This window comes from Lynx rufus, unplaced genomic scaffold (assembly GCF_022079265.1).
Source record: "Lynx rufus isolate CCGP_SWC_20201006 ecotype Redwood Valley unplaced genomic scaffold, mLynRuf1.p SCAF_8, whole genome shotgun sequence".
Classification (NCBI taxonomy): Eukaryota; Metazoa; Chordata; class Mammalia; order Carnivora; family Felidae; genus Lynx; species Lynx rufus.
Genome location: NW_025814896.1, coordinates 28,754,574 through 28,779,243, shown reverse-complemented (window position 1 = coordinate 28,779,243; position 24,670 = coordinate 28,754,574). Strand labels below are relative to the sequence as shown.

Sequence of the window (24,670 nt, the reverse complement as noted above, 5' to 3'; positions counted from 1 at the left end):
CAGAGGGTTCTTCGTTACCTGAGTATTTATTATATAACTCCCTGGAGTTAGGACAATTGTGTAGGAAAGCAAAAATCCTAGAAAATACAGATATTCACAAATGAATTACTTGTAAAACTAGCCCCCACTCAAACCCCTCGCTGCTCAACACTGGCTGCACCTCTGCTGGGTTTCCCATCCCAGAAATGCCACTGTGGGTGTCTTTATCTGGGTTCCCCTGACGGCAGAGCCTGAAACCAGGCCCAGGTGCAGGTGTTTGGGAAGGGATCCACAGAGGCACAGAGGTTGGGATAAGGGGTGGGGAGGGTCAGACAGGGAAGGCAGGACACTCAAGAAAGGGTGAGTTATTGAATGGTTGCCCTTGTGGACAAATGAGGCTCAGCCCCACTGGGACCCTCTCAGGAACTGGGTAGAGCATTCCTGGGGATTGTCCCTTGGAGGGGGGGTGGGGAGAGGGAAGCTGGGATGTGCTTGCATGGTCTGGGTGACATTTCGTGGTTATGGAGAAATCTCAAGGCGGAGAATGCGGGAAGTGTCGTGGGAGTTCGAGGAGGGACAAGTCTCCCAGCACGGCCGCTCTGAACCAGCAGCTGTGGGAGGCGGTGCGTAGTCTAGAAACCCTCTGCTCTAGATCAGTCTTGCCTTGATTGAAGCGTGGCAAGCAAGAGACCACGCTATGCAGAAGGAATCTGCATCCATTGTGAAATGAAATCAGAGATCTTGCAAAAGTTGTATTTCGAGAAGTTGATGGCAATGATGGGGGGACCGCAGGCATCACAGGCAAAGCCTCTGAGTGCTTCCAGATGGAAAACGAAGAAGATCCATGATACTCATCATTCCGTGGGCACTTCAAAAGAGAAGACGTTGTTGGGACGCCTGGGTGGCTCAGTCGGTCGAGCGTCCGACTTCGGCTCAGGTCATGATCTCTCGGTGTGTGAGTTCGAGCCCCGCGTCGGGCTCTGTGCTGACAGCTCAGAGCCTGGAGCCTGCTTCGGATTCTGTGTCTCCCTCTCTCTCTGCCCCTCCCCTGCTCGTGCTCTGTCTCTCTCTGTCTCAAAAATAAATAAGCATTAAAAACTTAAAGAGAGAACGCATTGATTGAAAGAGGCCCCTGTGAAAATCGACAGGACATTCAAATAATTTTTCAACGACCTTTTAATGATGGTGCCGCAAATGTGAAATGTGCAGGTACCGTATGGATTCACTGGTAGGACGTAGAGTCAGGTTTGGGGGAAAATTATCTCTACTTCCTTAGACTCGCAGCACTCGCTCCTTCCAAGAGTCGGCGCATCACTGTGGTTATATTTTATATTGAATTAAGATGTAAATTAAACAAAATTAGTTTCATCACTGAGACGTTTTACCAGATGAAGTTTCAACCAATTCTTCCTTGAGAATTTTTATGAGATCGGGGCCTGTTTGGTACAGGTTCCTTCTAAGTGGCTTTTTGTTGTTGTTTTCTGATACTAGGTAGCATATGCCCTGTTCAGCTCTTGTGGTTTTGTGAGGATTAGAGGGGACCACACATGCACTGCCATTCTGTGTGTTGAAACAGTGATCATCCGCTGGGCCTGGGTCTCTGTCCTCCGGACGCTGCCTGGATACCACACAGCCAGGAGAGCTCCCTGGTGGCTAGAAAGGGCATCTGAGCCTGTCCCTCCTTTCTGTGGTCTTTGGCATCCTCTAACGCCCTCTTACTTACCCTGGCCAATCCTTCCTGGACCCCAGGCTTCCTCCATCCTGAATGCTCCCTTCTCCAGTTCTTCCTCTTTGCTTGGGAGTAATCCTTGCCTGTGTGCTGAGGGGGGAAAGGCTGAGTACAGATAGTGACTTCTGGGGACGGCGTCCTGCCTTGGCTGTCCCACTCATCTTTTAAATGTTAAAAAAATTTTAACATTTACTTATTTTTGAGAGACAGAGAGCATGAGGGGGGAGGGGCACAGAGAGAGAGAGAGAGAGAGAGAGAGAGAGAGGGACAGGGAGACACAATCCGAAGCAGGCTCTTCTGAGAGCTGTCAGCACAGAGCCCGACGCAGGGCTTGAACTCACGGACCGCGAGATCATGACCTAAGCCAAAGTCGGATGCTTGACCAACTGAGCCACCCAGGTGCCCGTGTCCCACCCATTTCTTAAGCAGCACTGACAGAAATGATCCATCTGGATGGGCTGAGTGTGAAGGGAGGAAATTTAGGGGACAGATGCCCTTTGTTCCTTCTAGTTGCACTACGTAAGGAGTCCTGTCTCTACCTTACACCAAGGGCTGAAATCTGTCTCAGCTAGACCCGTGAAACATGATCTGACCCTAGACAATTGCATAATTTAAGAGTTTTGGAGAGAGAGGGAAAGTGACTCACACAAGTTCTTGCATCTGGCTGTGCTGCCAAGTGTAGGGCCCACAATCGGGATCTCCCTTGATTTAGTGTTAGACGCTGGGCCGTCATATGAATTCCACTGAAATATACAAGGTTGTGTCCTATTGAAACATATTCCAAAGTTTCCTCATTGTGAATACATTCTACTGCCCAACTGAAAACCCAGTTGCAAAGAGTTCTAGAAGTCGTTGGATCATGATTTCAGAAGCCAGGAATCATAAATGCATAGAGCCTGAAAGTTGGGGTGTCCGACTAGCACAACAGTAAAACACGCTGTGTCTGGTGTAACCCCAGCTTTGCCACTTGTGACCTCGGGCAGGTTACTGAACCTCTCCAAATCCTAGTTCCTTCCGATGTAAAATCTCAGGACCTTGGAGTCGTAAAGATGTAGAGTCCGTGAATCTTCATCTCGTAGAATCATCAAGTCATGGAGTGGGTCACCTGACTTGTAGGTTCTTAAATGGCATTTAATGTTCATCTTTGCATCTTTCATGGCCAAAGTGGAAGAAGAGAGAGCAAGATTTGGAGGCTTTCATCAAGCCCATTCATTCTTTGCTTCATGTGTTCCTCGACCCGACCATGCACCAAGCATGCATTCACTCAAAGCACACTCTCATTCATCCATGCATTTACCTATGCAGGAATCTGTTCACAAGAACCTGGACCCTCCTCTGGGGCAGACCCTGGGCAGATGACCCATCGTCAAGGAATTCCCAGGCTCCCACAGTGGCCTTCCTATAGTAATTGTCTGCTTTCTCTGGGCCGTGTCAGTTCCCCCTACAGTGACAGTGTCCCAGTCTTCACGCTCCTCGGACTTGGTGGCTGTCACCTGCCGCGTGCAGAGATTCTATCCACAGAGTGTGCATCTCACCTGGACGGAGAACTGCCATACGATCAAGGGAGCTGAGCAACTCACATCCAAGCAGAATAGAGATGGGACCTACACCCTGGAAAGCTTGCATTTGGTGAACGTGTCAGGGCCGGGGTCCGAACAGGTGCTCACCTGTAAGGTGCAGCACGAGACCGAACATCCCATCCAGGCCAGCCTCATACTGTCTGCGGAAGCACACGGCACATACAAGCCCATCGGAAGCTCAGGTAAGCCCACCTCCACTGCTCTGAGCAACTAGGTCACCTTTGTCTCCTGAGTGGAGTGAGGTATTTAAACTCACAGTGTCCCCTTTGCTGTCTCCTTCTGCCCATTGGTACTTAGGTCCCGAGATGCCTGCCCTCATCTTTGTGGCATTCCTTCTGGGCTTCAAGGTGCTGCTGGCGATGAGTTTCATAGTCACCTACATCTGCAGGTGGCGGAGCCGGTAACAGGTGAGTTGGGGGCAGGTCTTAGTACATAAGGAGAGAGGTCATGGTCACCATCATGGGCTGGCAAGAGGAGTCCAGGGTAAGGCCACTGTTTCACACTGTGCCTCCCAGGGAGATCCAGGCTCAAGAAAAGGCTGGAAACACTTGTTTTCTCCAAAGGTCTGTTGGAAATCTCAGAGGCTTCCAGCTCTCACGCATCCAGGAGTGCCCTGGGTTTGGAGCTTTTAAATGAAGTCCCTTGGAACCCTGGGTGGGGATCCAAGGTGTGGAGGTGGGATGAAGGTCAAAGCTTTGAGCCTCAAGCTCCAAAGAATGCCCCCATATACTGTTATATACGCCAGTTTTCGTAGGACTTATTTTGGAATGAATTAGAAAAGTATAGGGGGCGCCTGGGTGGCGCAGTCGGTTAAGCGTCCGACTTCAGCCAGGTCACGATCTCGCGGTCCGTGAGTTCGAGCCCCGCGTTGGGCTCTGGGCTGATGGCTCAGAGCCTGGAGCCTGTTTCCGATTCTGTGTCTCCCTCTCTCTCTGCCCCTCCCCCATTCATGCTCTGTCTCCCTCTGTCCCAAAAATAAATAAACGTTGAAAAAAAAATTAAAAAAAAAAAAAAGAAAAGTATTGCTAAAATCTACTAATGGAGCCCATCGAGGCACAGGGAGGCTCAGACTACTGGCAAACATGAATGTGGGGTGGGGGGAGTTCAGAATACCAGACAGAGGGGGCTGGGGTGTAGTGAGTAGGGGTCTTATTTCTGATCTGTACCATGAATCCAGGCAGTATTTGGGGAATTAATACAAGAATGAATGAATGAATGAATGATTTTTCCACGATCGCTCTTGCATGCTCTGCAATGAATTTCCTCCCACCCCGTCCAGGAGGTTCACATGGTGGGAGAAGCTGCCCCCCGCCCCCATTTCCATCCTGGACATGCCCCCTTCCCCACACCCTCCTGATGTTCCTTCTCTCGGAGCCCAGTCCTGATGTTCCGCTCTCTTCAGAGCAGAGTCAAGGATGGACCCTGGTCTCAGGGACCCAGAGACCCTGATGCACTGAGCTTCACACTGGCCCTGCCTCTGCCCCGAAGACAATCAAGAGGGTCAAGAAAAGAAGGTTCCCATTCTGTCTGTGATGAGGAACAGCCCTTCATTTTCAGAGCACATTTTACTTTCCTTTTTTCTTTTTAAAATGTGAATTGCAGTGCAGTTAGCATACAGTGTTATATCAGTTTCAAGTGTAAAACATAGGAATTCAACAATTCTATGCATTCGTCACGGCTGATGACGATTAAGTGTATTCTTACTGCCTTCACCTATTTCTCCCATCCCCCTCCCCACCCCCCACCCCCCACCTTCCTCTCTGGTAACCATCAGGTTGTTCTCGACAGGTAAGGGTCTGTTTTTCGGTTTGCCTCCTTTTTTTAAATCGTTCATTTGTTTTGTTTTCAATTCCACATGTGAGTGAAATCATATGGTATTTGTCTTTCCCTGACTTATTTCAGCTGGCATTATATTCTCTAGATCCATCCATGTTGCTGCAAGTGGCAAGACTTCATTCCTTTTTATGGCTGAGTAACGTGTGTATATGTGCAGTGTATATGTGGACATATACCCACATCTTCTTTATCCATTCATCTCTTGGTAGACACTTGAGCTGCTTCCTTATTTTGGAGGAACGCATTTTACTTTCATACACACCTTCTGCAAGTACGATTTTATTTGACACCTGTATGTTTTGAGGTTACTGCATGGAATGAACCTGTTTTGGTTCCGAAACATATAGGAAATATGTAAGAAATCCTTGGTCCTACCCATCCTGTCTTTGCGAAATAGTAACATGTTGCTGATACGGTCTCGTGTTTCTTTTAAAAACACGGTCTTGAATTTCATGTTTATCCTTCTCAAAGTGGATTTTAAAATTTTACAACGTGTTATAAATCCTTAAGGAATACACAATTTTAGTTTGCATGTTGTAAGTTTTATATAAATGCTGTTATACGGTATACAGCACTCTGGAACTTTTATTTTTTGGGCTCAGCGTAGCATGTGGGATTTCTTCACGTTGGTATATGTAGCTCCATTTTCTTAACTTTGCACAGCTCCATGGCTCTCTATTCTAAGAATACTCTGGGAGGCCTGGGGGACTCAGTTGGTTGAGCATCCGACTTTAGCACAGGTCATGATCTCACGGCTCATGAGTTTGAGTCCCGCATCAGGCTCTATGCTGACAGCTGAGAGCCTAGAACTTGCTTCAGATTCTGTGTCTCCCTCTCTCTCTCTGCCCCTCCCTGACTCATGGTCTGTCTGTCTGTCTCTCTCTCAAAAATAAATAAACATTAAAAAATATTATAAGAACATTCTACAACTTAGGGCTGGCTCTCAGGATAGTATTAAAGCTCTATCTGCTGTTTGGGTAATACAACTTTGCAACAAGCATTTTTCTCTCTGTTTCTGTGGGCACAAGTGGGAGAGTCCCTCTTGTTCCCCTGCTGTGGTCCACACAGCAGCTGTATTAGTGTCATTTGGGAGCTTTTCTAGTACAAAAAAAAAAAAAAAAAAGCTTTTCTTTTTTTTTTAACGTTTATTTTTGAGACAGAGAGAGGCAGAGCATGAACGGGGGAGGGGCAGAGAGAGAGGGAGACACAGAATCCGAAGCAGGCTCCAGGCTCTGAGCCATCAACACAGAGCCCGATGCGGGGCTTGAACTCACAGACCACGAGATCATGACCTGAGCCGAAGCCGGACGCTTCACCGTCTGAGCCACCCAGGCACCCCAAAGCTTTTCATTTTTGATGACTTTTTTTTTCAAAAAGTTTTCGATGCTCTCATTTATTTTTGAGACAGAGAGAAAACACGAGCTGGGGAGGGGCAGAGAGAGAGGCAGTCAGGAACAGAAGCGGGCTCTGCACTGACACCAGAGAGCCCGAGGTGGGGCTCAAACTCACAAGCCGCGAGGTCGTGACCTGAGCCAAAGTCAGACGCTTAGCCGACTGAGCCACCCAGGCACCCCAACTTTTGATGTGACCATTTCCTTAGAACATACACAACATTTAATACGGTCTTAAAAGAATATTACCTTATAGAAAGATTATCGTACAATACACACAAAAATACTCGGAACAAATGAATGTGGGCAGTGGGATCACAGACCTAAATTTTTTTTCTAGACCTAAATTTGAAACCTAAAATTATAAAGCTTCTAGAAGGAACTGGAGGAAAACAAACAAACAAACAAAAGTAAATCTTTATGATCTTGGGTGAGCAGAGACTCTTTTAGGTAAGACATGGGAAGCACAATCTAGAAAGGAAAACATTGATCCATTTGACTTTATAAAAATTTAAACCTTGTTCTTCAGAAGATACTGTTGATAAAAAGGAAGGTGACCGATGAGAAAGTATTTGTCAAACGAATCTACTCGAGGACTTGTATCTGGGACACAGGTGGGCTAGGTACAACCCCCTGTTTGTGCGAGTCAAGTTTTATTCTGTGGCTTCTTTTAGGCTGAAACGTCAGAGAGAAGTAATTGCCATCCGGACCTGACGGTCCACAAGCATAAAGCATTTACTGTCCGGCCATCTAAGACAAAGCTCGCCAACGCCTGAGAGACAATATTTAAAGACAAACAATCCCATTTTATAAGTGCATGAAAGATTTGATGAGCCGCTCCACCAAAAAACAAAAAATAAAATGCGTTAAAAAACAAAAAACTGTCTTCATTAGAATAGCTGTATAACATGTTTCGATACCTCTTTTGGGCAAACGTTCCCACCTGGTCCTGGTTTCTCAGAACGGCCAGGCTCTCCTTGGCCCACACGCATTTGAGAATCACTTTGTCAACTTTCATTATAAACACCTTTATGATTATGATTTGGTTACACTGACTTTATGTACTCATTTGGGTGCACTGACATCTTCCAATGAGTTTTGCCACTCATGGACATGAGACACTTCAAGTTCGGTTTTCTTTGATGACTTTTAATTCACCATTTTATAGGGCTTTTTGTTCTGTTATGGTTCTTATGCATCCCTAGTTAGAGCTATTAACTAGAGTATTAACTTTCTAGTTTATGGAATCTTTAAAAATTATTATTATTGTTTGCACTGGGTTTTGGGCCTCTGTATAGGATGGTAATTGAGTTTTGAACATCGATCTTATATTCAGAAAGCTTATCAAGCCTGTATTACCGCTTATCGTGTGGACATTCTTTTATGAGTACCTCTTATCGATCTACTCACCTAGATTAGATTTTACCTTTATTAAAGTTACATATGCACGTGGTTTAAGAGGCAAAGAGTTTGGTATGTTCTACATATTAAAACCAGAATCTCCCTACCTTCCACTATTTTCCACCCGTCAGAAGCAACCATTTTCCACTCTTTTAATTGATTATCTTTAACTGATTATTCTAGATGTCATAGCCAGATCTCATATAGCATGCTTACACTGTCACTTCTAGACATCTCCCCCGTAGGCATTGTTCACTGACATCCCACTATGAATGATGGGGATACAATGCTCTGGTATTCCGGACCCCACACCCTGCGTGCATGTTTCTAGCCCATCATCTTAATATGTTAATTTTAGATAACGTCATAGTGGGTGTCCACCTTAGAATGACAACGACACTGTGTTTTATAGCTCAGTCTTGTAACATTCCCAGCTTTTGTTTGCGTCTTTCCGCTCGTGTGTATTTGATGTAAACACCACCACATTCAGGGTACAGAACAACTCCATGGCCGCAAAGTTTCCGTCGTGCTGGCTTTTCAGAGTGCCCACCCGCCCCACCACACCAAACCTCTGGCACATGCCCATCTGTTCTCTACAACTTCGACAATGTTGTGTAAGCGGATTCCCACAGTACGTGGCGTTTTGAGATTGATTTTGTTCACTCAACATAATGCCTTCGGAAACTTACAAGTTGTGCACATGTAAATAATTTATTCCTTCTTACTGCTGAGTAGTAGTTCCTGCTATGAATGCACTATCGTTCGTTCAAGCCTTCCCTTATTACTGGACGTTTGGGATGTTTCCAGCTTTTTGTCATTACAGAATGTTGTAAACATTCCCACATGGGTTTTTGTGAGGTCCTGGTTTTCATTTCACTCAGATAAATGCCTGGGAGTGTGATGATTTCTGGGACCTATAACCCACTGCCTCTCCTGAAAGAGGAGAGAAGATGATGTAAGCACATACAACTGCTTTTTTTTATTCTAAGATATTTTTTTTTAGGTAATCTGCACAGGTGTGGCCCAAACCCACAGTCCCCAAATCAAGAGTCACATGTTCTGCAGACTGCACCAGCCAGGTGCCCCAAGCACAGACAACTTCAGAGGTCCACACTGTACTATGCCTTTGGGTGAAATTTTACCAGTTGCAACATACAGGGTTGGAATGGGGAGTCATTTCTGGAATAGACCTCGTTCAATCACAAAGTTGGACAGGCTCTGGTGAACCACTTTTCTTCCTGCTGCGTAACTCCAAAGCATGGAGTTACTTCACTTCTAGACATCTCCCCTGTCGTTTGGCAGGCTGGTGGAGCCTGAGGCCACAAGCCAGCCACCCCTAAGTGTTCTGGGCTCAGGAGCTTGGGACACAGCCCCCAACTGCAGATCCACCTTGGTCTGGGGCTCCCAAGTGGGGAATCACCATGAAGACCTCAAGATGGGGGGAGGGCCCACTGGAGGGGGCAGAGACCCCATGCAGGCAGGAAGCATTATCTCTCCTGGGCCTCTCCACTCTCTGAAAAAGAGAAGAGGACCCCTCACCAAGTGAGGTCTTCTCTGCCTGACTTCTCTTTCACAATCTAGAAGCAGACTGTTGCCCCACAGCCATGTCACCCCATCATAGGCACTTCCCCTAATGACAGGAGAAGGAAGGCTTTTCCTCTGTACAGAACAGAGGCCCATTCTACCCAGCATACACATTTGCACAGAGCAGGGTCCCCAGGCCTCCGCAATGTTGGCCCCTGCCTCCGGGCCCCACCTGCCTCCTTACCTGCTGCTGGCTCTGCTGTTGGAACTCACAGGTAAGCACTGCCTTGGGGTACAATCCCCTCTTCCTGATCCCACAACACCTCCCATGTCCCTGGACATCAAGGGCTTCCAGGTAACCAGAGGTGTGCTACCCAGGGCTGCCACAGAAGACCAAGGACTGGGTGTCATCTGAGAGCAGGAAGTCGGGGATCTGAGCATTTCCTCTATGCATCCATCACCTACAGCTTGTTACCAGAGGCATCCAGACAGTGGAGGCTTCCATCTGTCACAAGGACAAGTTTGTAGGTATTAAATGATCTAATTCTCCCAACACCCCTGCCTGATAGCTAGGACTGTACTGCTGATCAGCAGATGGGGAAATTCAGGCAGAGAGAGTTAATGGCCCAATGTCAGCTACCTAAGTCAGTGCATCTGCCGGGATTCACGTCCAGGCCACCCAGCTCCACGGTTCATTCTTTCCACCGTGTTATGCTGCTCGGCTTCTCGGTGGAGGCTAACTAAACAAACATCAGAAAATACAGAGAGGGAAACAAAAGAAGAGGCATCACTTAGCACACTCCGAGGTCTCCAGAGTTCCAGTTCTGCTGTGTGTCCTCCCAAACTTTGGTTAACGATGTGTTGGGTGATTCCTATGCGCCGAATCTTTTACTCGGCTTTTAACATGTATGACAATTTCATGGAATCCTCAAAGTGATCTGTATGCTAGCATGCTGGGCCACACTTCATGTATACTCAGGAATGCATTTGTGTATGTGTGTGTGTACATGTTTGGGCATGAGGAAGGGTGCACATGTGGGTATGGGATATCTGAAAACGCTTTCTTATCGATTTCCTCACGCCACGTCCACTCTACGTGAAATGCACAGTGAACAGATGTTTGGTTCCCTGTCTCTCAGCTCCTCACCCACTTTTTCTACTTCTCTAAAGTACTGCTCACTATCCACCAAGCTCTTAAGACAAGCAAACTTCTCTCTGGGTAGAAGGAGTAGAACTTTGTGCGTTACTACCTTGGAGGTCCTCCATGCTGGACCGGAGTGGGGAGGAAAAAAGGGGGTACAAGATACCGAGGATCCTGCCTGTATGATCTGCACCTGTAATCATATCCTGATCCCAACCATCTAGTGTCAGCTGATGCCTCCAGGCCTCAGGAAATCTCATGTGTAATCACTTTCCAATTTCCTGAGCACTCACCATGTGCTACACCCACTTGGAAATGTATGTGTCTGTTATGTCCTGTGATCTTTGTACCCAAAGTAGACATTTCTGTCCCCCTACCTTACAGATAAGCAAAGAAGGCACAGAAAAGCCCAAGGTCACTCAGTGGTGAAGGCACAGCTAAGATTTGAACTCAGGCGGTTTGATTCTAGATCTCACGGGTCTAACCATTGCTCTTCTCGAACCCTATGGCCCCACATCCATCCCATGAGATTTCTGCAGATCTGCCAGTGGGTGGAGGGAAGGGTAGGGTAGGGGGGAAGAGCATTTGTGGTTTGTTTCTTTTGGGCTCTTCCGTTTTCTGAGTATATGCAAGTAGTTTTTTCCCCCACAGTCATCTTCATGGGAAATTCAGCTTCTCATTATATTTTCCTGAGAAATTCTCCACTGAGAATAGAGGGCAGGGTCTCAGACAGGGATCACACTGGGCAATTCACACATTACACCAATATTTACTGGGTAACTACTAGGTGCCAAGAACTGTTATGTGAGCTTTGGGCATACTGGTTATTAAAAGAGAAAAAGTAGATGCCCTCGTGGAAGTTATATCGTAGTGGAGAAAAGGAAAAGAAACAACAGACATACCAAATAAGGAAATAACATAGTATGTTAGAAAGTGATGAGTGTTATGTTTTCACTCTTAGGTGGATTCTAAGAAACTTAACAGAAACCCATGGGGGAGGGGAAGGAGAGAAAAAAAAAAGAGGTTAGAGTGGGAGAAAGCCAAAGCATAAGAGACTCTAAAAAACTGAGAACACGGGGCGCCTGGGTGGCGCAGTCGGTTAAGCGTCCGACTTCAGCCAGGTCACGATCTCGCGGTCCGTGAGTTCGAGCCCCGCGTCGGGCTCTGGGCTGATGGCTCAGAGCCTGGAGCCTGTTTCCGATTCTGTGTCTTTCTCTCTCTCTGCCCCTCGACCGTTCATGCTCTGTCTCTCTCTGTCCCAAAAATAAATAAATGTTGAAAAAAAAAATTTAAAAAAAAAAAAACTGAGAACAAACTGAGGGTTGATGGGGGGTGGGAGGGAGGGGAGGATGGGTGATGGGTATAGAGAAGGGCACCTTTTGGGATGAGCACTGGGTGTTGTATGGAAACCAATTTGACAATAAATTTCATATATTGAAAAAAAAATTTAGAAAGTGATGAGTGTTAAGGAAAAACATGACAGTACAGCTGGAGAAGACAATGAGAGACTCTTCAGGGTGGGATGTATTTAAAGAGGTAGCCTGGGTGGGCATCACTGAACAGGGAGATTAGAGCAAAGACTACAAGAAGTTGGGGTGTGAGCCATGTGATCTTCTGGGGAAAGAGCCTTCCCGAACAGCACGGGAACAGCAGGAGAGTAGAATCCTCCTGTTCTGTTCAAGGGTTTGGGCTATCACTCTGAGTAAAATGGTTGCCCTTGCAAGGTTCTGAAGACAGAAATGACATGATCCACCATGAGTTTTAACTTATGCTAGCATTTGGTTGAGATTAGACACCATAGGGCACAGACAGAAGCGACTAGAGCATTCAAGAGTTCGTCGTGTTGATGCAAACAAGGAAAAGCATTTTGCACCCAGACAGCAGCCAGGAGAGGAAGGGGAAAGAGGTCGGATTGTGGGTGCATACAGAAGGGGAGACAACAGGATCTCCTGATACATAGGATTTGGAGTGGAAAGAGAGGTTCCCAAGGGCTTGGACCTGAGCATCTCAGAGAATAAAGGTGCCTCATCTGAGATGTACAAGGATGTGGGGGAAACTGAGGAGTTCAGTTGGGGACAGTGTGAACAGTGAGAGGTTTGCTTCTATCTATGCAAATTGTTGAGTGGCTCATTGCACATACAACTCCAGAGTTCAGAGACGAGGCCTGGGCCAGAGATGGAAATCTATGAGGAATATAGATTCACAGATGGCAGAGTTTACACCTTTCCCTGGTTCTTGTTGTTTGTTTGTTTGAAGTATTTATTTTTGAGAGAGAGAGAGAGAGAGAGTGTAAGCAGGAGAGGGGCAGGGAGAAAGAGAGATGGAGACACAGAATCGGAAGCAGGCTCCAGGCTCTGAGCCATCAGCCCAGAGCCCAACGCACGGCTCAGACTCACAAACCGTGAGATCATGACCTGAGCTAAAGTCCGACGCTTAACCGACTGAGCCACCCAGGCGCCCCACCCTGGTTCCTCTTGATGCTCTGATCCCTCTTACCTCCTCCCTCTCCTGGTCCCTCCATGTCTTCCTCCGAAAATGCATTCCTGTTTCTTCCCATTTTTGTCTTAGCAGCTCAGTTTCCTCACCCCAGTCTCCTCGTCCAAACTCATAAACCAAACCACTTGATGTTCTTGGCACACCCAAGACCTGGCTGTGGTAACACGTGCCCTCCTGAGGAGACATGCTCGGTCGCAAATCGTGCTAAGTGCATGGGTTTTACCAGCTCACACTCTGCAAGAGTGAGCCACAAATTTTCTCCCCGAGGAGTAGCTGAGCAATAGAAAAGAACACAGGTGTGTGTGTGGTGCCAGAACAGCCCGTTTCTCTGATTTATATCCCTGCCTCGTTTTTAGGACACTTCCAGTAATAAGGAATAATTTTGTATTTCTCTGTGTCTTCAGAGACTGGCTAGTCACTGAGGCAGTGAAATCCACCTGCAAAGTCTGGCACACGCAGTTCAACGATTGCTCCAAAGGCGGCTCGCGTCTTTTCAATGCATAACTCAATGTTCAGCCATAGGCAACGTCCCACAACTCTTTGCAGAACATGAACAATTTTGTAGCCTACTATTTCCCCTGCTTAGACATTCCCATGGTTCTATCTCCCCCTTCGGGGGCAGATTTCTCAAATGCATGAGCCCCTGGAACGATACATTTTCTTTCTCCTTGAGCCATTTAGTCCAATTGAAAGGCTCTACATGGGGGGGGATCACCTTGTTTGAGTAGATATTTCTTATGTGCTAAAATATACATAACACGAAATCTACTATTTCAGCCATTTTTCAGGATACAATTCAGTGGCATTAAGTACGTTCACATAGTTGTGAAGCTGGTACCACCGCACATTTCAGGATTTTTTTCAACATCCTAAGCAGACACTGTACCCGTTAAGCAAGAATTCTCCATTCCTTCCACCCCCATAGCAACTACTTTTTAGTATCTATGAATCTGTCTTTGCTAGGTACTTCATATGCATGGAACCATATATCTGTCCTTTTGTATCTGGCATATGTCACCCTAGAATGATACTTTTGAGGTTCATCCAGATTACAGTACATATCAGATTATCACTGCTCTTGGTTGTTGTCGCTGCTGTTATTGTTGTTTGTTTATTTTTGAGAAAGAGAGTGTGAGCTGGGGAGGGACACAGAAAGAGAGGCGCAGAGGATCCGAGGCAGGTTCTTTGCTGACAACAGTGAGACCAATGCGGGGCTCGAACTCACAAACCGTGAGATCATGACTGAGCCAAAGTCAGACGCACAACCATCTGAGCCACCCAGGCACCCCAAGACTATCATTGCTTATTAATGCTTATTAAGGCCGAATAAAATTCCATATATATACATATATATGTGTGTGTGTGTGTGTGTGTGTGTGTGTGTATATATATATATACATATATATATCACATACATACCTACAGCAACATTTTGTTTATCCATTCATCTATGGATAGAAATGAATTTTTTCTGCTACCTTTCAGTTATCATGAATAATGCTGCTATGAACAAGGATGTACAAGTATTTGAGTACTTACCTGTAATTTGGGGGATATTTACCTAAGAGTGGAATTGTTGGATCATACGGCAAATTCTACATTTAAATTTTAATGATAACACAACTGTTTCCACAACGGCCACACCATTTTATATTTCTACCATCGACATACAAGAGTTTCAGTTTCTCCACAGCTTACTCAATCCTTATTTTCTGATTTTTAATTTTCTTGTATTTTGGTTTTGCTTTCTTTTGTTTTTGATAAAAGCCATTCTCAGGGATGAAAGCGTATCTCATTGTGGTTTTGATTTTCATTTTTCTAATGACTAGTGATGTTCAATATCTTGTGCTGACTCACCATTTGAGTATCTTCTTTGTAGACATGTCTATTCTAGTCTTTGGTCCATTTTTTAACAGGGCTATTTGACATTTTTTTGTTGAATTGTAGGAATTCTTTATATATGCCGGTTATTCTTTCTGAGACATATGCTTTGCAAATATTTTCTCCCATTCTGTGAGTTCTTTCACTTTTTTTTGTAAGTTTGTTTATTTTGAGAGAGACAGAGAGAGTGCAAGTGGAGGAGGGGCAGAGAGAGAGAGAGAGAGAGAGAGAGAGAGAGAGAATCCCAAGCAGGCTCCGCACTGTTAGCACAGAGCCCAACCTGGGGCTTGAACTCATGAACTGTGAGATCATGACCTGAGCTGAAATCAAGAGTTGGATGTCTAACCGACTGAGCGACCAAGGCGTCCCTCTTTCACTTTTAATATTGTCCCCTGCTATGCAAAAGTTTTTAATTTTGATGAAGTCCAATTTACATATATTTTAATTTTATTATGTGTTCCTTTGGTTTCTTATCCAAGAAATCATTGTCAAATCCAATATCATGAGTTTTGCCTATGGTTTTTTCTCTGAATTTTATACATTTAGCTCTTACATTTAGGTCCCTTCATCCAATGAGCTCATTTTTCTATATAGAGTAAAATGAGGGTTCAAATTCTTTTTTTGCATGTAGATATCCCGTTTTCCCAGCATCTCATGTTGAAAAGAGTACTCTTTCCCTCACTGAATGGTCTTGGCACTCTTGTTGAAAATCTTTTGACCATATATGTGAGGGTTTATTTCTAGGCTTTCTATTCAATTTCATTGCTCTATCCCTCTATTCTTTTCAGTACTATAGTACTCTAATTATTATACTATGTAGTAGGTTTTTAAATCAAGAAGTATGAGTTTCCCAACTATTTTCTTTTCTAGGATTGTTTGGTGATCTAGGTCCCTGGAAACTGCATATGAATTCTAGAATGGGCTTTTCCATTTCTGCAAAAAAAAAAAAAATGCCATGGGGGTTTTGATAACAATTGTATTGAATCTGTAGATCGCTTTAGGTAGTATTGACATCTTAACAATATGAAGTCTTCCAATGCACGAACAGAGGAAGTTTTTCCATTTATTTATGTCTGTTGGGATGAGCGCTGGGTGCTGTATGGAAACCAATTTGACAATAAATTATATTTAACAAAATAAATTCAAGTTAGTTAACATATAGTGTAGTATTGGTTTCAGGAATAGAATTTAATAATTCATTGCTTACATATAACACCCAGTGCTCATCACGACAATTCTGCTTCTTAATGCCCATCACTCAATTAGCCCATCCCCCCACCCACTTCCCCTCCAGAAACCCACAGTGTTCTCTATAGCTAAAAAGTCTCTTGTGGTTCGCTCCTTTTCTATTTCTATCCTATTTTACTTTTCCTTCCCCTCCCCTCTGTTCATCTGTTTTGTTTCTTAAACTCCGCCTATCACTGAAATCATTCAGTATCTTTTTTCCAACTGACCTATTTCCCTTCGCATAACACACTCTGGTTCCATTCACGTCATTGCTATTGGCAATATTGCATTCCTTTGGATGGCTGAGAAAACGTACAAACGACTGACAGATACATGAAGAAACATGGTCAATACCACTCATCGCCAGGGAAATACAAAACAAAACTACAATTAGATACCGCTCACACTTGTCAGAATGGCCAAAAGTAACGCCTTAGGAAACAACGGATGTTGGCCAGGATACGGACAGAGGGAAACCTTCTCAAACTGTTGGTGGGAATGTAACCTGGTGCAACCACTCTAGAAAGCAGTATGGAGGTTCCTCAGAAAGTTAGAGACAGAGCTACCCCATTAGCCAGCAATTGCACTACTGGGTATTTCTCCAAAGTATACAAAAACACAGATTAGAGGACACATGCACCCCAGTGTTTATAGCAGCACTATCAACAATAGTATGGAAAGAGCCCAAATGTCCATTATTGATGAATGGATAAAGAAAATGTGATATATGTATCACTGAATCTCTCTGTGTTTTCTTTTCCTCGTCTGTAACAGGGTCCCATGTCACAGGCTCATCGCGAGGGCTACATGCCATGTACATGCAGCGGGCTGGGCTCACGGTGTGCACTCAGTGAAAGCTGTTGTGGATAAACACTTGAGCGGACGGACAGGATCGCACAAGGATGCTAAATACCTGCTTTGTTCTCCCTCCAGGTGTGGCAGGTGAGGCGGAGCTGCAGGTGATCCAGCCTGAGAAGCTGGTGTCTGTCACAGCTGGAGAGACAGCCACTCTGCGCTGCACCCTGACCTCCCTGGTCCCCGTTGGGAAAATCAGGTGGTTCAGGGGGACAGGGCCAGACCGGGAGTTAATCTTCAGTTTCGGAGGAGGCCACTTTCCCCGCGTAACAAATGTTTCAGACGCCACAAGAAGAAACAACATGGACTTTTCCATCCGCATCAGTAACATCACCCCAGCAGACGCTGGAACCTACTACTGTGTGAAGTTCCAGAAAGGGGCCCATGAGGTGGAGTTTAAGTCTGGACCAGGCACCCAGGTCACCGTGAGCGGTGAGTATCGCTCCGTCCCCTGGTTGTGACAACAAGTCAATAAGAATGTCCTCCATCGCTTGAGCAACAGATAAGGATCAGGTGTTGTTATGGGTGCCCCTGAATCAGCCCCTTCCATGGATCAGGGACGTTGAGGCCTAGAGAGGTTGTGCTATTTGCTCAAGGCCCCATGGCTGGTAATTGGTGGAAAATCTGGAACCTCCGCCTGCAGGCTCCCAGCTCTTCCCTTTTCCAATCCTGACCAGCCCTCTGGTTCCAGTGATGAGGGACCGAAAGTCTGAGTGACTTTCCCAGTTACAAGGCCTCACCTCACCCCTGCCTCTGGAGAGACCTCTGCTTCATGTGGCCAGCACTCCCTTTACTCAGCACTTACTCAGCACCTGCTGGGTGCATTCTGGGCTCTGGGTGCTGTGGAAGTCGCAGGGAACAAAACAGGCAACGGCTTTTGTCTCATGAAGCTTATGTTCCCCTCCCTTCCGGTGAGGACAAGCGCACCCAGGGAAGGGATGCAGGACAACGTCTTTCTTTCACCTTCAGAAAAGTCACAGTGAGAAGCATCCCAGGCTCCCTGTTTCTACAGACAGTCCAGCTTGGAGGAGAGGCCAGAGGTTGGGTATTGGCTGTGGGTCTGTCCAGAAAACCCTCGTGCGATTCAGGCGCTAACTCACATAACAGCAACTGAGTCTTTGCACATCCCTTGGCCATAGGCAGGGAAGGTGGCTTTTCTGATGGTGCAGGTATTACGGAAGGTCCCAGGGGTACATCCTTTGTCTCAGCAGCACAGCTAGTACCTGGCTCCACCACCAGGAAGACCTGTGCCTCTAGCAGATTGCTTCTTCCTCTTCCCCAAGCTTCCCATTCAGGTGAGAACCGATGAAGGAGGACCCTGGGGGGCACCAGGCCAGATACTGTATCTTCATCATGAAAGCTACTCCGTATCACCAGAGCTACAGGGAGGGGCCTCGTCTTCCCTGTTCATAGATGGGGACACCGAGGCTCAGGGGATCTGACCCGAGCAGGAAAACAAGGAGCCAAGGTTAAATGCCAAGCAGCCTGAGGCACAGCCCTGCTCTCTCTGCACACTCACTGTCCTGGTCACAGCGGAAGAAAGCTCCAACCGTCTTCTTGATACTCTGGCACGGTTCTCTTAAAACGTCCCTGCCTCCCTGTTTCAGGTTCCTATGGCTGCAGTAGTAATTAGCACACTCTCAGTGGCTTAAAATGACACACATTCCTTTCTTCCATTTCCAGAGGCAGAAAGTCTGAAATGAGTTGTCAGGAAGCGTTCCTTCTGGCCGCCCCGGGGTAGTCGGTGTCCTTGCTGTTCCAGCGCCTACGGTCCCATTCCTGACCTATTTCTGCTGCGGTCAATATACCTCCTGCTCCCACTCTCCTGTCTCCCTCCTTCACTTGTAAAGGTCTTTGTGATTAAGTTGGCTCCACTCTGATAATCCAAGATAACGACCCACTCAAAACCCTACCTAATGACCACACAAGTCTCTCTTGCCATGGAAGGTACCCTATTCACAGACTCTGAGGGATCTTGGCCAAGTCAGGCATACTTTGAAACAGTTTCCTATAATCTATGTCCTGATGTGCGGGACGTATTTCAATATTTTCTAATTTAAGTTGGATTTAATATTGGCAGTGGGATTTCTAAATAACTTTCAGGCTCCTTGGCCCCTTCACCTGCCCTTTCCTTTGGCTGGTGAGGGTGGGAGGGCAGCAGTGTAAGTGACTGAGCTTTTGGATTTGGTGAATTTTCTCTTTTGTCTCCCAGAGATTTTGAAGGTTGGGCATTGTCTTCAAGGACTACTGAGAACCAGATTTCCATAGAATTTACTGTCCTTTTATTCTTTTTCCTTTGGGTTTAGAAGTTCTATTCGGAGATGAGTAACTAAGGTGCTGCCTTGTCCTCAGCAGACACAAGTGCCCTGAGGGCTTTGAATGCCCTGTCTCCAAAGTCCCTATCCCACATCTCAGTATCTGTCTCCCATCATTCCCCATCACAGCCCTGTTCTGGCAAAGCAGGTGCACTGAATCTGAGAATCCAGTCTTCTCTGTAGCGCCGATGTTCTTATGGTGATGGTGGACCCAATTATGTCCTTAGCTTTTTTCTTCCCTCCGGCTCTAGGAGGTGTGAGTCTGCAATGTTGCCCGGATGTCCTCTTTCACACTTGACCTTTCAGGTGTGATTCACTGGTCTTAGTTTGCATCGTCTTTCTCTGAAAGGCATCAGCCCAGCAACACCCATCCAATCCCATAGTTCCTGTAATTCCCAACTCATTTCCAGATTGCCAGGGTACTCCCATCCTCTCTGCTCACATCATCCCAGGTCACCACTGTGAGGTTTTAGCAGTGACAGTAGCAGGGACAGCTGGGCCCTACCCCTGCCCCGCCACCCACCAGGCTGGCGACCTCTTGGCCAGTCAGCTGACTGAGACCCGGGTCTGTCTCTGCACCTTAGAGCTGGGTTTCCAGACCCCTCCCAGACAAACTCCGCAGGTCACCTGCCTTGGGAAGCAGCCTCTAAGATATACGAGAAGGGGGATAGCTCACTGTGGAGTGCTGCCCGATTCACATGCATGTGAGACAGGGAAGGAGGCAAGACTGGCAAAGGGAGATAGTGAACACAAGGCAGCACAGAAGAGTCATACTTGGACGAGCCAGATGCTATTATTGACTTTTTAAAATGGAGCGAAGGGGTGAAACCTCTGTACCCGCTCTTCCTCCAGGCCTCTGCTGCAGGCTGCCCTCTAGAAGCAGGTGCAAACATGGGCAATGCACCTGTTTCAACTGAGTATAAGTGCAGAAGGCCACCTAGCTGGGACCCACCATCTGCCAACATGCCAGGGGTAAAAATGGGGTCTCTGCCTCTTCCTCAAAGATTATTCCGTATATTTCAAAAACTTACTGGGACTTCTTGATGTAAATCTAAGAGCAAAAAGCAATCATTATAAAATGGCAAAGAATCTGAAGCTATGCATCCAGAACAGTGATCTATGTGCAACAGAAAGATGTTCCCTGATGTTGGCACCAGGGTCTGTGTGGGCTGGATGGTGTTTGAAGCCCCATTTCTTACCTCTCTAGGGTGTTGTCCAGGCAGCAGGTCTTGTGAGGTCAGGTCACCCTGAGGGCTCCTTCAACACGTGAGAACACGGGGTCATCAAGGCCCATGCGTGGAAGAAAGCAGGACAGCCTTGCACCTCATTCACCATGACATTGTTCTCAATGTACTCGAGGCTGGGCTGATATTCATTGCTATGACCCTGAAAGGCTGGACATGTCCTCGTCCAAAGACAAGGTCACAGATTCACCCTACAGGACAGCAGTGAGTGATTTCCCACTTATCTTGTGACCCTCTGTAAACTATGAGCCTGTTCCCTCCTCAGAAGGAGAGTGTCAGACCTGCCCCATGGGGTGTGGGGAACAAGTCAGTAAAGCTCACTTGCATGTTGTTGAGTTCTCATTGTCCCCATGTCTTCCCTCAGGAAGGAGAGCTGGCAGCCTGAGAAAAGGTGAGTGAAAGGAAGTACTTCTTACCCTGAATTCTGCCTCGAGGCTCTCACAGGGGAAATTCATGAGCTTCAGACCATTGATGGGCCCAGGTTCCCTCGGTTGGGGTAAGTGGAGGCCCCTGGGAGTGGACTCCTGGATCCCTCTCTGATGCTGCCTCCTGTCCCTTCATTTTCAGACCTAGAACTCTCTCCTTCACTCTTGGTGGCTCTCTCCCTGGGCCCCAAGCTGCTGCTACTCGTCTTTGTCTCTGCCATCTATGGCCACAGGAAGCGATGGATTGACTGTGAGTCATGGACAAGGAGGACAGAGCCAGGTCAGTCCTAGAAGGAGCCAGGTCAGTGGAAGGGGCAGCCCACAGGTCATACAGGGTCAGCGCCCACCTGGAGTAAAGAGCAGGTGACGCATCTCCGTCCACACCCTCTGGAGCCTCAGGGATTGTTCCGAGAGGTTCCCAACTCCCAAGAAGACTGTGGGGGTCCTGCAGGAAGTAGGTGGGGTCAAGGGCTGTCAAAGGATGTGCACAGAGTCCTAGGGCTTCTTGGAAGGAAGTGGGTAGAGGGGCTGGATGGTGGGAAACCCCGTGGAGACCATCTCTAGATTATTTGGGCGCAAGGTGTCCACATTTAGAGGAATGTGACAGGTGTCCGCTGGCTGCTCTGAGGACGACTCCCGCTCTGACCCTCCATGGGACAGACTGGAGAGGATGGGGAAGGGCAATCAGGACCTAAGGAGGAAGGCTGAGGAGGCACATTCCATGTCAGGGACCGCCTGTCCTCTCACTACAGGTGACCCAGGAGGAAAATAGCACCGAGGACATAGGAGACACGTGGAGAACATTTCTGGAATGATGAGCAGATAATGAAATGTGAACATGGGTCCACGGCTCCTTCCTTCCTCCCCTGCTACATGCCATCCTCGGTCTCTGCTGCCTCCTTCCTTCCCTGAGGGGCCCAGCCTAAGACAAGGAACAACTAGAAGCTTCCACAACCCTGCTCCAGATGCCTGCTTCCCCAGAGACCCACCTGCCCACAGTTCCTGCTGCTCCTCTCCCAGTCCTTGCTGCCCCCAGAGCTGGTCTTCATACCTGGTCCTGAGCAGGGGCCATGGGAACGTGCTCTGGAAACTGACAGACGGGTATCTTCCTAGAATGTGAGAAACAAGTCACGTGTACGTGTACCAGGCTATCTCTCATCCATTTCCTGGGGACCGTGGCCATTAAGTACACACTCAAGGCCGTGCTCTCGTGGGCCATTCCTCCCAACCCCCGGACTCGCCAGCCTCAGTGAGGTTCTCCAATGCCTCCTGAATGCAAATGAATCCCATCCTGGGTGGAAGAAGAGAAATGATTCTCCTTCCTCTTTGCCTACATGTCCTTCTACTCAAAGTAGAGAGGTTTCCTTCCTCTCCCTGTGACGGGGACACCAGCTCCCCGTTCAGCTTCATCTTTCCTGATCCCCCCGCTCGTGTATAGGTGCTGGCAGTCCAGAAACCTGGACCCTTCCCTGATTTCCTTCTTTATACCCCGTGTTCAATTCTGCCTTCATAATGCTATGTCCAGTGGTGACATGGTAAATGTTCAACAATCCACTTCTCAGGAGGAAAAAGAAGCCCGATTTGTAGTGCTTGTCCACTTCTGCGGCGTCTACACTTCCAATGCGGCCAATTTCAAGCTGCCAACAGTGGAACAACTAGCTTGCAAAATTCCTGGAAAGCTCTCAGGAGCGAGGGCAAGCCTCCTCCCGCCCACCAGGGAGCTCCACCCAGTACCTGCACACTGCTCGCTCCCGGGCTGCCCCCTGGTCCCGGCCACCAGCATCCCTTCCTGGGCTATTGCCACGTGCCTAACAGACTCTCCGGGTTCCGCCACAGTGACCCTTTGGAAATGGAGGTCAAATTGTCTCCCTTCTGTGCTTCTTCCCCCTACAGATGTGCACGGCTTGGTCTCTCCCCCTTTCAAGCTCTGCTGACCAGTCACTTTATGAAAAGCACCTTCCTCAAACCACCCACATAAAATACCAATTCCTGTCTCTCACTGTGTGTTTTCACAGCTCAAATCCAAACTGAGTTGTTTCCCTAGAACTTAAGATCAGCTGACACGATAAATGGAGACAGTGGTCACTTTGCACAGTGACGCAGGACTTAGGCAATGACAGCGCCACTGAAAGCAAGCGAAGTGATCTCAATAATCAGAGGGGAAAAGTAACAATTTTTCTGTGACCTTTAAAAACTTCTTTCAACACATTAGAAGCCCTCCAACTATCAGTTAGGAATGTATAAGGACATGAAAAAAGAAAAGTAAAGCTGTTATTCATTTGGTATGGGTCATTGCAAACATTAGAAATGTTGAAAAGGGAAGTGTTTTATCTTTTGTAAAGACTTATCAAGAGTAGTTTGCAGAGGGCTTGCCTTCTTCTAACCACAGTGTCACTCCTTTCTCAGTTGGGATCAGTTTCTAACATTCCATCCCTTGCACTTCCAATGCTGCGATATCTTTACAATATTAATGTGAATATATGCTGGTGTCACTCCCTCCGGGACATTCCCTGTCCCCGCCCCCACCCCCAGCCCCACCTCCTCAGGTACGTGGTAAGTTTATCTTCACTCTGCTCCTCTGGGTGCATATCTAGACTCGGGCAATGGTATTCCCGGCAGCATTCCCATGAAGGCCGCCATGGCTTCATGAACCCCTCTCACATTCAGTTTGAACTTGACCTCTAACCTCATCTTTTCTCCTTTCTCCTGTGCACTTTCAGCTTTGTGCCCATTCCCTTTTGCCATTTCTTCACTTTTGTACAATGTCACGCAGGTTTATCGCGGGAAACCAGGAGACTACATAACCACCTGCTTTGCTATTGTGGCAAACACACATCCCAACCCAATGATCATGGCACCCTGATCTCAGACTTCCAGCCTCCTTAACAGTGGGAAAGAAGTTCCTGTTGTTCAAGGCATCTAGTTTACAGTGTTTTCTTCTAGTAGCCCAAGTCAAGTAAAATCTAGAAAAATTATGGACTTTGCTTAATAATAATGTACCAATATTGGTTCATTAAGTTATAACAGATATACCAGATTACTGTAAGACATTAATAAGAGGGGAAACTGTGTGCAGCTGTATACTGAAACTCTGAAGGATTGTTCCAAGTTTTTTCTAAATGTAAAACTGTTTCACAAAATTGAGTCCAATAAAAAAAACTTTAACATCTTGTCCTCAGTTCTCTATCTTCCTTTTGCACCCCGCTGGGGGACACTGCAAGGAAATGAGTGGTGGGGGGATTTTGTGTTTATATCCAGGTTTTATCTCCCTTCAGGTCTGAGGTTTCTTCTCCTCCTTCCTCTGTCCTCTGCCACAGCTCACTCCAGAGCCAGGCACTCAGAGATCCCAGAAGGAGCTACTTCTCAGTCCCCCATGACATTCATCCTAAACTTTTCCAAGTGGTAAAGCATAGATCGTCCAGGTGTGCTCAGAGACCTCTAGGCCCCTGGATGAGTGGGGTAGTTCTAAGGACCGCAATGTGGGGGGGAAGGGGGTTAATCCATGTGCTGAGGTCAAGGAACAGAGTTTTAAGGGGCTCTGCAGAGCAAGGTGGATGCTGTGATGCACCAGGTCTCAGGAGGTGGCCCTGGGTTGTGACCCTCTCTGAGATGGCCTCAGCTGAGGACAGCCACCTTGCCCCAGGTC

At 47.0% G+C, this 24,670-nt stretch overlaps 1 protein-coding gene across 2 annotated transcripts; it reads left to right on the top strand.

Moving 5' to 3' along the window:
* Positions 1–9,560: 9,560 nt before the first annotated feature.
* LOC124503037 (signal-regulatory protein beta-1-like) lies at positions 9,561–24,198 on the top strand. Of its 2 annotated transcripts, XM_047067770.1 has the most exons (6): positions 9,561–9,715; positions 17,119–17,472; positions 18,180–18,335; positions 20,964–20,990; positions 21,167–21,304; positions 21,777–24,198. In XM_047067770.1, exons 1-6 carry the CDS (start codon positions 9,646–9,648, stop codon positions 21,794–21,796), a joined length of 765 nt encoding a protein of 254 aa, XP_046923726.1. In that variant the 5' UTR covers positions 9,561–9,645; the 3' UTR covers positions 21,797–24,198. The 2 variants fall into 2 exon arrangements, with proteins under 2 accessions (XP_046923726.1, XP_046923727.1); XM_047067771.1 differs by lacking the exon at positions 18,180–18,335 and having other exon boundaries at positions 9,566–9,715.
* The last annotated feature ends 472 nt before the right edge of the window (positions 24,199–24,670 follow it).

Excerpts from the sequence above, each read along its gene's own strand:
- LOC124503037 (XM_047067770.1), top strand. The coding sequence starts at position 9,646 with ATGTTGGCCCCTGCCTCCGGGCCCCACCTGCCTCCTTACCTGCTGCTG. Across the intron at positions 9,716-17,118 it reads TCTGCTGTTGGAACTCACAG|GTGTGGCAGGTGAGGCGGAG; the intron begins GTAAGCACTGCC and ends TTCTCCCTCCAG. Across the intron at positions 17,473-18,179 it reads CACCCAGGTCACCGTGAGCG|GCAGGGAAGGTGGCTTTTCT; the intron begins GTGAGTATCGCT and ends CCTTGGCCATAG.